The sequence below is a fragment of the Brachionichthys hirsutus genome, chromosome 16, assembly GCF_040956055.1.
Source record: "Brachionichthys hirsutus isolate HB-005 chromosome 16, CSIRO-AGI_Bhir_v1, whole genome shotgun sequence".
In the NCBI taxonomy this organism is placed as follows: Eukaryota; Metazoa; Chordata; class Actinopteri; order Lophiiformes; family Brachionichthyidae; genus Brachionichthys; species Brachionichthys hirsutus.
In genome coordinates this window covers 5888301-5900880 of record NC_090912.1, presented here as the reverse complement: position 1 = coordinate 5900880, position 12580 = coordinate 5888301, and the positions used below count along the sequence as shown (strand labels likewise).

At 41.5% G+C, this 12580-nt stretch overlaps 1 protein-coding gene across 1 annotated transcript in view; it reads right to left on the bottom strand.

The window, feature by feature from the left end:
• Positions 1 to 12580, bottom strand: part of prkcbb (protein kinase C, beta b) — a 49082-nt gene that overhangs the window by 23770 nt on the left and 12732 nt on the right. The window contains exons 3-7 of the mRNA XM_068749810.1: positions 12307 to 12389; positions 6564 to 6675; positions 6310 to 6438; positions 1439 to 1595; positions 693 to 827 (exon numbers count right to left, since the gene is read on the bottom strand). Coding sequence (XP_068605911.1) covers positions 693 to 827; positions 1439 to 1595; positions 6310 to 6438; positions 6564 to 6675; positions 12307 to 12389 — 616 coding nt within the window. The remainder of the gene's footprint in view (positions 1 to 692; positions 828 to 1438; positions 1596 to 6309; positions 6439 to 6563; positions 6676 to 12306; positions 12390 to 12580) is intronic.

The window sequence follows — 12580 nt, the reverse complement described above, 5'->3', positions numbered from 1 at the left end:
TTCACAAACCTCTTCCGTTCTCAATGACACGATCGCTTGGAGAGGGATGGACGTTTGTGCCACTTCCTCTTCTCATAACAGCAAACATTCCACCAAATACACAACAGAACTAAAGCAGCTTTCAGTCAAGGACGCTTACGTTAAGCTAGACGGTCAATTTACACGCATCAGCAAGGCAAAAAGAGCACACAAGCTCATCTCTTCCGAACATATTTTCAGCTAGGATTTTAGCTTTACACCTCAGCTGCAAGCGTTCATGTCACCCTCGCTCTTCCTCCCCTCTTGCAGCCCGTGCCAGAAGCTGTGAGGGTTTGGAGCCGCACACAGAAAACACACTTTCGCTGGTTCTCCCTGCTCTTTAATGGCATCTCTCACACACCTCCACCATTCCACCTCAAATGCTGGCATCTCATTAAAAACCCCGACAGAGCGGTGTCAGCGAAATGAAAGGGGGATAGAGAGAGAGATACAGAGACTGAATTAGAGGGAGGGAGATGGAGAGATGAAGAGGAGGAGATAAAGAGGCAGCGTAGAGATGCTTTGGCATGGAATATCACCAGAGCTCCGACTAAAATATTCCTCCAACAGCGCAGTAATGAACAAGTTCACCTTCACCCGCCCTCCTCCTCCACCTGTGATGTCTCTCGAGCCCCCCTCCCTTCTCTATTCAACCATCCATGCTTTCATCTCACCATCCATCCACGGCGAGCTTCTGGAGCTCCGAGATGCCGAAGGACAGCGACCCCATGAAGTCGTTGCGGCTGGTCAGATCCCAGTCCCACACCTCCACCGAAAGACGGCGGTCCTTATCGTACTCCTTCAGGTGGCTGAAAGACAGCGAGACAAGGAAAATCAACAGATGGATGACGGCTAAGAGTGAACGCTGCACTTGTGTTCGACTGATTACTTCCAATAGTATTATACTATATAGTTGTATAGTATTGTACCTCTCATAATGAAACTGACCTAATTTTCCAGTGTATAGTCGTAGCCATCTGTATTCCACTCAGCCTGCGTGTTACGTTTGATGTAGTACACACATGAAAATGCATCTCTTATTTTAATCTGTTGTGCAGTTGCTTAAAAAATAAACCTTTCAAACAGAACATCTGCACCCAGATGCCCCCCCCCCCCCCAAAAAAGAAAATGCAAATCTTCCATCAAAACTGCGATTGAGCTTATTAAGAATGTAAGTGGAGCCAACTGCAGGAAACAACCCCGAAAGCATGACTTTTTTTTTTATAGAGGGAGCCAGATGTTTTTATCTGAGCGCCAGCGGATACGCATGCTTGGAAAGCCAGGCATAATGAGATGCTCTTAAAAAACACTGCACTGATTGAGAGAGAGAGAGAGAGAATCAGAGATAAAATGGGAGAAAACTCAGTGAAATAGAGTTAAATAAAACAAGAGCCCATGTGGTGTATAAAAAACTCCTCACAATTTAAAGGTCTCATTCCAGGTGGGGTTGAGGCAACACTTTATGGTCTTGGTCTTCTGTTTGCTCTCGCTGCGGGGATCTGGGATCAGCTTGAGCTTCACATAGGGGTCTGACAGGCCATTGGGGTCCATAGGAACCAGGTTTCTGCCCTCTTTGACTGGAGGGAGAGAGAGAGAGAGGAAGAATACAAGAGAGAAAGATGGAAGGAGATAGGAAAAGAAATAGGAATAGAAAAACGGCTTCAGACGGCTTTGATTTCAAGTAAGCATCAGCAACAATCACATTTTGCGAGAAATCAGAATTTATTTTATTTTGGAAACTAAAAGATTTTTTTTTAAAACATAAATTTAAAATGAAAGACACAATAAGAGGCAAAGAGGAAATCATTGGTTGATTTTGATTAACATATTAAGGTATTGCAAATAGATTTAAGCAAATAAAATTTGATTTCATATTAATGAGGTAAAAGGGAAATACAGGAAGGCCCTGTACATGTCTGTCTGCCTGTCTGTCATTCACCTGTTTATCTATTCTACCTAAAACCTTACATGCTAGTTGCTGCGAATTAAGTGATGCACTCAATATTTACATTTACCGTACACATATACATTTAGAATAAAGGGGTAAACTAAAAAAAATGACAAAAGCCACCAGTGTTATGATCACTAAATAACGAGAGGTTATTTCAGAAGAGGGTATTTGCCTTGGTCAGGCACTGTGAGAGGCGCTTTAAGCTCTTAGCTCATTTGTGAGTTATTTTCTAGTTCTAGTCATGCCTGTAGAAGATGATAAAAGAATTAGGGGGTTGAATTAGACTTTTGGTTGCAAGATCTGTCTTATAACCATGGAGCCAGATGACATTTGCCAATTCAAACACTAATTCTTTTTTTCAAACGACTTTTATTGGGTAGTATTTGTATTCCAGTGGTGTAAAAAAAAGAAAATCCCCTGTGACTGGAGTGTGTGTCTATATGTGTGAGCACAATTATTGTTACAGGTCAAGTTGTGAGGCCACATCCAATTACCAGAAGTCAGGCTGAAGATCACATATAAACACACTAATAAGAACATCCACCATCCCCCCAGATGCACAGCCCAAAGCACTAAGCTGGCGTAGCTCAATATTTGTCTTCTATGGAAAATTAACATTAAAAGCTTTTCACAATTAACAACTGAGACTCGAAGCGCTCAAAGCTGTGGGGAACATGCAGCATCCTTTCAAACCATGACTGCAAGGAGAGCATTCCCAGTGAGCTTGCAGCGTAAAAAAAACCTCAAGATGTAAGAGAAAAGAGATTTTTGTGCTGTTCAAGCACCATTCTACGCTATGCTACGAGAGAGAGAGAGAGAGAGAGAGAGAGAGAGAGAGAGAGAGAGAGAGTAACCACAGCACAGACGCACAGCCGGCATTAAACCCTCAGTGGAGAAGGTCAATAAATATTAGATGATGCCTGTTAAAGTGACCATCAAACGCTGGTTGAGGGGAGCTATGAAGAGGGTAACATGCCAAATAGTCTCAAAGGACATTTAAAGTAAAAAGATGAGTGTGAGTGTGTGTGTGTGTGCGTGTGTGTGTGTGTAAATGGATTGTCCCATGCACAGGTGTATAATATGAGCAGATGTGCACGTATTTATAAAATTATTGCTTGCTTACAGTATATACTATCTGCAAAAAGCACGCATAGGTCTGTCTATGTGTGTGTGTGTGTGTGTGTGCCACATAGAGAGAGCGTACGAGTGTTTGGGTCTATGGGGAGAGCGAGAAGCGGTAAGAGTGCAGTAACAGCAGAATAATGTTAGCAGCAGCGTGGGTGTTGGCGGTGCATTTGAAGCAGGCTCTTATTTGTATCCTTACATTCATTATGTCCAAGCGGTAATTTTGTGCTGCAAGATTATAGCTTCGCTGTCTCGGGGAGAGACAACCTCGCTTGAAGCTCACAGAGTACATTATATGTTCGGTTCATTGTCTGTACAGGGGATAAAAATGTGTCTCTCAGAATCGGCATCAAGGAGACTGATAAAGAGTATTAATATCTTTATGTGACGTTAGGAACAACACCAAACTGAATTTAACACGTCTAAACAGGTAAATATTGACTTGTTCCTAGTGATCGTATTCTAGAATGTTTAATCTCTGGAGCCGTGTGTAAGAAAATCAATGTAACCACAACCAAGTCCTGGTTTTGCTAACCTGGTGCTCCCACAGTTGGGTTCATTTTGTCACGCTGCGATGAACAATGATCATCAGGGTGAACTATGTTTGGGCAAGCAAGAGGAGAGCCAGAGCCGGTTCTCAGAGTCAAAGGCAGATGTGGTTGGAAATAAAAATGCACATTAAATATTTCTGAAAGTGACCAAAAAAAAAACCGTGTACCCAAAGTCCCGTCATCGATTTTTGCAATTTCTTGTATGTTGGAAAATTTATGATTCAGACTTTGAATTTAGGCCAAAAACACAAACAGCTCGCTGGATATCATAGACATATAGATGCATTAGAGCAGCGGCAGGAATGGGATACCGTTCAACATCCATCCGTTTCAATCCCATTCTCCCTGTAGGAGCGGCCCTAATCTAGATGCTAATCCTTCATCTCCATGGGCGCTGCTTCTGACCCCGAGCCCTGACCTCTTCCATGAATGAGGAGGGGAGGTGACTTAAGGGTGGAAATTAAAGTGTCGCTTCACACCTATTATAATTTGTTTTTTTAATTAAATCCACAACTACTCCACAGCACAGATGTGATCAGGAAGCTGCCTCTGTCTCCACACTGACCCCTATGGCCAAAAAAAATGACTCCATCGCTTCCCGGCTCGTGCCAGCGATGAAGGGTGAAGACAGGAGTAGACTCGGAGGTTTGTTTGTGTTGAAAATATAAACTCTTGCCAGCTCATCAATAATGTCAATGCATTAAAAAAAAACTTGGAGAGCACATCCTTCCTCCGACGCCACTGACTGAAGGCTATGTCAAAATAAAGTCCTGCAACATTTACCTACAAGCGGTCACACAGACAAACCCATGACTCAGCAAAATGCCTGCATTCCATGTTGTGTGACCGTCAGATGAGATTAATGGTTGTTTAACTGCACCCTGGAACACACAACAGTGATGTCATCATCAGCAACTTTTCTTATGCAACCTAACCTGTGTCTCCATCCTTCCCCGCTACTGAGTCCAAATATATAATTACGCTCCCAGATCTGGATTATGATCAAGATATGGATCCCAGCGATCATAAATTGTGCACAAACATAAATAATAGGCCTCATATGACTATATTATTTAAAAAAAAAACAACTTATTAATATGCACACCAGTTTGGAAAATAATTTTACATACTTTTGACAATCTTATATTACAAATAATATGTGAGAATTATATCTAAATTCAAGATAATTAAAGTCGACCAGTACATATAATATCAATAAGAACAAAGAAGTATAAAGTGCCATCAAATATTATGCAGGCATGTAGCTGATATTGATACTCAGGTACAGAAATTTACATTTCAGAGAGAAAACAATAAAAAAGAACATTATTAAGACAATGTTCCTAAACCGTTTCCACCATTCTGCTCTATTTTATTTTATTCTCTTCCATTATGTAGCACTTTAGCGTTTATTGCTGTTGCAGCAGTCCTGGCGTGATAAGCCTGCTCGCTTATCATTTCCCACAGTAAATCCCAGCTAATGATCAGTCTACAAGCGTGGGAACCGGGAAGAGCAAGCGAGGAAGAGAAAGAGAAAGAGGGGTGACACCCTGCAGAAGGGAAATTCTGCTTTTACAAGCAGAATGGTGTAAATCCGATATAATATATGCATGTTTTCTGTTTCCAGGATATTCCAAAAAGTTATTTAAGCAGTACTTAGTGGAGATCGAGAATACGGAGGATACTGCGTAATCCCAGAGGCGGAAATCCTTCGAGGAAGAAATCATTTTTATTTCTCAGGTTCATAATCAAAGCATCCTACATTTAACAAATTCACACATAAATGTATTTAGTTACCTTTTAGCTCATAAGTTATTGGGAGGTTATAATGATGGTGGTGAATGAAGTTGTGAAGTTGTGAAGGATATTAAGATATGGCATTAATATACAATTTAAGTAGCTCACCGTTGAGTGCTCAATCAGATAGTGTTTCACACATGTGGAAAGTGTGAATGCTATTTTCAACAAAAGTCAAATGTGTATGTGGAAACTGACGTGTTCAATTTGAAGCAGAACAGTGATAGGGTCGATGAGTACAAATGCAATACAAGAAGCCTGCTGCCACCTGCAGGCGAAGTGAGGCATGATACTCGCTGCCTTTTCATTTTTAATAACTTTCAGATTTAGAGTCACATTCAACAGATTACAGGAATCTGGCGGAAACAGCGGCCCTGGTTGGTGGCTTAATAGTCGGAGCAATAAAAGCTTATGAGCTCAAATAGAATGAGGTTGAAGACCAACCCTTGATGAAATAAATAAAAAACATAAAAGAGGTCAGACCATGAACTGCAATCCTTCTGCATGACAACTACCGTCCCCCCAAGTACGGTCAGCCTTACTGGAACCAGCTTGTTAGTGACAATCTCTATCATCATCATCACAAAAGCAAAATTCAAATGTAGTGGCTGCGTGTGTGTGATAAACTATCTGAACTATCTGATAAAAGAAAGTGACAAAAGCTTTCCTGCATTTTCAGTATAAAATGCAATGTTAATAAAAAATACAAAGAGAAGTCAGTCAAAGCAAACATTTCTGATCATGTTTATGTTCTGCAGCATCCTGCACCTCTGCAGGTCTGCCAGCAGAGCGAGGCAGATGTTAATGTCTTTGAAGCTGAGACTGTGTGTGTGTGTGTGTGTGTGTGCGTTTATCAAATATACTTACTAGTAACGGTGAGTACATTCGTCTTGACTTCAGCTGTGATCTGGAGACGACCTCTCCTCTCAGTGTGGTCTGTCCCACACAGGCTCGGCACATTGGCCACACAGCGTTTATGTATGTTCATCAAACAGTCTGTAGCAAGCACACGTGCACACAGACACACACACACATACACAAATAGTCTTATGTGTTGTAAAATGTGTTTCTCAACCCACTGAGAGAGACGAGTTAAATTCACTATAACACCATGTACATACGGTCACATCTCATGCCCTGATGAATGAGGCCGTACAGCAGAGAGCCACAGTGGTCGCAGAAGGTCGGGCTGGAGTAGGTGTGGATCTTAAACTTATGCTTCGCTCTCGGGTCCTGGATGGAAAGAAGAAGGAATCATTCAGCTGAATATGCATTCATACTGAAGCTGAATTGTATATTACATTGCAGGTTTTAAAGTGTACACGTTGATTCTTGATTATCTTATACTGTTTTTTTGCTTGCACTTCTAAACTTTCTATAAGCACCGAATAAGCTGGATATCATTTAGGCTCCTGTGATGTGTGCGTTCACGTCCTTTCGCCTCATGAGCCAGAAAAAGGAGAGAACCGATTTCCTCCCTTCCTTCTATATCTGTCCTGGAAAATCATGTTTAATTTATGCAGCCACTGGTGGAATTATACCCAACTTCCACAAGGCGTGAAGAAGTGTGTGTATCTGCATTTGTGTATTTCGTTTTTCTCCGCCGGTTTTCATCTGAGGCTCCAGAGACGGGAGGCGATGTGCTGCGATGTGAGGGTGACTCAGCTCCTCTACAAACACTAAACATTAAAGGCATCAACCTTGGAAGTTCAGGGATTCATCCAAAGGACACGAACTCAATGAAAAAAAAAAAACACTCATTTTATTTATCCTTACGGATGACAGGAATTTAAAATGCGTTGGTCCGAGACAAATTCGTATCCCGTAACACCGAATATGAAAGGCCATTGTTAGCGTCAGCACCTGATGCCGAGCAGCAGCTACTCATTAGTGAGTTTTGCTGGCTCGTTCCTTCCCTCCCTGTCGGAATCCTTTGTTTTGATCTAAACCTCTGATGTCCGTCACTTTCTCCGCCAACAACATCAGTCAAAAGACAAAAACACACACAATCCGTCCTGTCGTTCATGATGCTGCGAGACAACAGAGTCCAGGCTCAATTATTGCTGTTGTTTTTTCTTCAGGCTGACTGATTTTTCAGGCAACCATTATAATCTTTTTATAAAACTGTCTCCAACATATGTTATTGATGGGGGGGGGGGGGCTTTCTTAAGTGATTAAATAAACAACAACAATGGGGGGGGGGGCTTTCATTAAGACAAGGAAAAAGATGTGAGTAGCGTGGGATCATGGAATCTACGTTGTTAAAGACACAAGTCAGGCAGAAGAATGGCCACGACAAGTTTTAGTCACGTTGCTTTGAGTCGCGTTCAGACGCCTGACTCTCATTTGATCAATAAAACAAATGCACTGCCATCGTTTTGATTCCCTTCAGGCTTGTAATTCCTCTTCTGGGAAAGTTTAAATGTTTCTGTGATTATTTTAATAATCAGTGGAGCGGTGACAAACGAGTGGCGGAGATGAAGGCAGGCCTGAAGAAGATTGTTTCATCTTCACATCCTCTAGTCTACACTTTCCTTTTCCTCCATTCCTCTCTCTTTACGCTAATTGTAATCTCTCCAAACACTTGGTCAGCCCTCCCCATCTGTTACAAGGTCACCTTGTGGTTCCGGCATAGCGTTGGTCCATCTGGTCACACATACTGATGAATATACAATCAATGCTTCTAAATATAGCAGAAAATGTTTCAATCACAATTAACTTCTGGGAAATTTCATGCTCAGGTTCATGTCTGTTCATCCGTTTTCAAGACATTAAATCTTGATTTAATAGGTTTTGGAAATAATCCAGGAAACTGTTGCGTAACTCCGACCCCAATCACCAAATGAGTCATCTTGCACTTTTAGATTTTTTAACAGATGACAATGAAGAAACTATCGATACAGTACATGTACACGCATACATATTTATACACATATTAAAGCTAAAAAAAACGACACCAATGCATCTCACGCAGGATCTGTAATCGAATATCTGAATTAGAGGCATGCACACTCTGAGTTGTGCTCCACTTGGCATGCACGCCATGAATCAGATTAACATTTCAGAGGAATGACCCGGGGTCACTTTCATTCATGAAATCTAAATGGAGAGCAGCTTTGAAGTGAAAGCGCACTAGGAACGTTCACAAAAAAGGACCTGAAATGCGGCGTAGAAAAATTTGTCAGAAAAGTAACAAATAAACAAATAAAGGAATGCGAGCGTGGATCGGTGGCTGGAGTTTGCCCTCTTTGTGTCTGTATGGGTTTTCCACTGGGTGTGGATGAATCTCAGAATGCAGATTAGGTGAGTTGTATCATGTTTTTTGCTGTTTATGTGGATGACAGACTGCCCAGGGAGAAACCTGCCTCTTACATGGCGAGAGGGGGGGGGGTCATTAACACCCGGCTTCAGGTCTCTGCAATGAACTGAGCACAAAGAAAATCAATGGCTGCAAATAAGAATGTGAGTTGTTGTTATGTTTATACTCTCCTTTCTGTGGATTGTGTCTCAGTGTTTGTGTGTCGAATAAAACCAATTTGTGTGCACTAAAGTGGGGCGGCGGGGGGAAATCGGAGGGGAAAGGAGGAAGCGAATCTAATCAGGTGTGTACTGTGACATTTGCATGTCAAAGCAAACACAAACAGGAATAAAGGTTGGAACAAATAAAGGAGAGCCTGGCTCCAAGCAAAGGCAATAAAATCTACCACGCAGTCCTTTAAATAGCACTGTGCTCGCCAAAACACATTGTAGGTGCCAGACTAGCTCTTTTTTTAGTATTTGCCCTCTTTATGCTCAAGTAAACAAAAACCAGCTTTTGGCTTTAACTGCATAGAAGTGACGTCAAGTCTCGGCTCATTTTTTTTTGGACAAAAATGCATGTTGAGAAGATTCTTTCTCTTGTTACCGTAGTGAACAGTTGAATTCAGGCTCCTAAATAATGCTATCTCATTTCTTTTAATTTTTTTTCACTACAATAAATATGAACTGCAATTAACAGGGTCAACCTACAGACAGTAATGTCTGCAACAATTAAATCCTGGGTATTTCATGCATATTATATTATAATTATTATTACCTCCACCAAGGAGGTTATGTTTTTGACGGTGTTTGTTTATTAGCAGGATTAAGGAAGGATGCATCTTGATGGGAAAAAACATGAAGATGCATCATGGTCTAAATTAGATCCCATCCAGATACCCATCTGGATACAATTTGTTTTTTGGATTTCCCCCCATTTACTTATAATGGTTGCTTCTTCCCTGTTTTTCCTGCTCAGTTGTTTTTGGGACAGTACATTCTCCTGCGAGTCAAAGGTTGAGGGATGGCGGGTGTCACATGCTGTACAGATTGAACAGCAGCTTTACCACTTGAGGCAAATTTATGACGTGGGAAAACTGACTCAGCTTGACTTCAGAACTCCCAGGAATCCCAAGGCCAGTGGGAATGTCCTTAATCAAATAGCCAAGCTAACTGTGACACTTTATTCTACATTTAATTGTTAAATTAGTTTGTACAGTGTCATTCTTGTGTATATATATCTTAGTATCTTAGACCCTGAACACACACACACACACACAGGCACCAACCTCTATATCATTAGTGGAGCTGTGGGCATGAAATGTAGGCTTCATTAGAGGACCTCATCCCTCGACCTCTCCCGCTGGGAACCCATTCTATTAACCCACATCTATAATTGACTTCTTCTTTTAAACATGCACAGCCAAGAAGGACAAAGAGAGCAAAACGCATGAGGTAAAGTGGGAGAGTCTAGAAGAGCGCTGCAGATAATGAGGAAACATTACCGATTACAATCACGAGATCCTCTGCATTTATTTTAAATGGTGTCCTTAAAAACATTTAAAGACTCGCTTGACCTGAATATCTCTCAGGATTGCTCAATGCCTAAGGAGTGGCTTTATTCTGATACAGATTAATCCAAATTAAGAGGGAGAAAAACACACTTTTTGGCAGGACAGCAAAACTGTACATCAAACAATACAAATCAGCCTGCACAGGTTTTTGTATTATCAGATAAATCTGTTGAGGACATCTTGATATTTTACATGGAAAAACTCTCTAATTCCCTCTTTCCCCTGTTCTTTGAGGGACATCCACCAAACATTAATGGTATTTAAGAAATCACAAGACCAGAAAAACGAGGTGTTATAAATACGAGCCTATACTCTTCCTCCTCTTCCTCTCAGAGCAGGTTATCTGTTTTCAGCCTCTAGATGAAAGGGTAGATGCCCACATTCCCACTGTGAATGAACCGAGGTCAAAAGACCACAAACTAATTAAGGAAAGGACATGTTGGGAGTGGTGCGACCCCTCCTAATTATAAGCAGGGGACCCCTGGGTGGAGTGGTATTTCAAAAGAGAATGCACAGGACAGTTAGATAATGAAGGAGGGATGGCGGAGAGAAAGACAGAGAGATAGCTGGAGACAGACTCAGGCAGAGAAAGTGGCTAAAATCAAAACCCATCTGTTGTCTGCTGTGCAAAACACCAACGAAAAGAAGCAAAGGAATGATTTCAACGAATGTTGCCATGGTGACGCAGAGGGTCAGACAAAGGGGAATCACATAGACACAGGAGCAAAGAAACTCACATCCTGCTGTTGGCTCGATGCTAGTCTGCTGATCACAGGCGGTTTACGAGGAAACACAGCAAGATGCAACCGCATGCCAACGAAGAAGACTGCAAGCAAACATGGAATCAACTACGGGATTTTGGTCAGGCACCTGCGAGGCCACTGTTCAGGACTTCTTCTGAAGCCAAGTCTTAGGAACAGGCAGCTTATTGTCTTCAACTGATAGGATAGATGTTTTTGTCTTTAATTATAGTCAGTAGCAAACTGGCCCAATGACAGACGTAGGTCACGGCACAAAGCTAACAAGCCCACATCTGTAAGAAGCAGAGAAGCAACCCTGAGTCAACCAAGCCAGACCCCCCGCATATTTATATATGTGTGTGTGGGGGGGGGGGGGTTGCATATGCATATTGAACTTTATTTCTTCGGATGTGAAATCATTCAGAGACAGGAAAAATAAAAATAAAACGGAGAAAAGATGGAGACCGCTGAACCGTAACACTGATGGAGGAGCTCATGTCTGTGCAGCTTCTTATCTTCCGTCTGTCTCACACAGCTTCTGCTTCCTCTAGTTCACATGTGTCAAACTCAAGGCCATATGTAGCCAGCTACAAAGATAATCGAGCCATATGTAGCCAGCTACATATGGCGCTCAGGGTCAGCACCGGACAGCTACCTATGGAGCTGTCCGGTGCTGATCCTGAAAGTGACGTCTTTTCCTTGACTCGGGGAATGTTCTTTATCTTGCCCACTTCGGTTGGTTTTTTGTTTGCTCATGTCCATGACAAGACAAGGTGGTGGCTTTTTGGTTTTGCTTTGATTTTGTATGGATTATCTTTGTTCCTGCGTGGTGATTGCATTTGAATGGAACTTTTCCACATTATTAGATTTGTTAATTTATTCCCATCACAAACTTTGGTTCATACTTATGATTTTTCTCATTTACAGTATGGCTTTGTCGCTAACAGTTTTTAAGTTACAACCTTTTAAAAAAGTGATATCAAAACTGAATATTTTATTGTAATTACTTATGGCTAAAGAATTATATAAAAAATGTATAGTTATTTAACAGCATGTTGAGGAGTAGTTACATTTGTTTTACATTAAATGACATTACATTTAGTTACATTTTTTACTGTGTTACGGTTTACATTTGGCCTTTGGAGGGCAAACATAATGCTCATTGGAGAAAATGAGTTTGACACCCCTGCTCTAGTTAGTGGCTCTCATTCCGTTTGCTCACGTCTTCGGCAGAGTCATTAATTTCTACTCACATCTGATGCAGGCCCTTTATCAGCACCCGGACAGGAGAACGTGACAAACTCATGGCAGCGTTTGTGAACCACGAAGCAACACACTGTGGGGAGAGGGAGAGAGGGAGAGAGAGAGAGAAATTAACCACCATAAAATCACACTGTGAATTACACTCTTGGTTTAACCTTTGGTTATTGATTACATGAACCAAATGTTTTTCAGGCACTTATTCATTCCCTCCACAATGGTTTTGTTTGTTATCAGGATTATTTAAAAAGCTAAGATTATATTTTG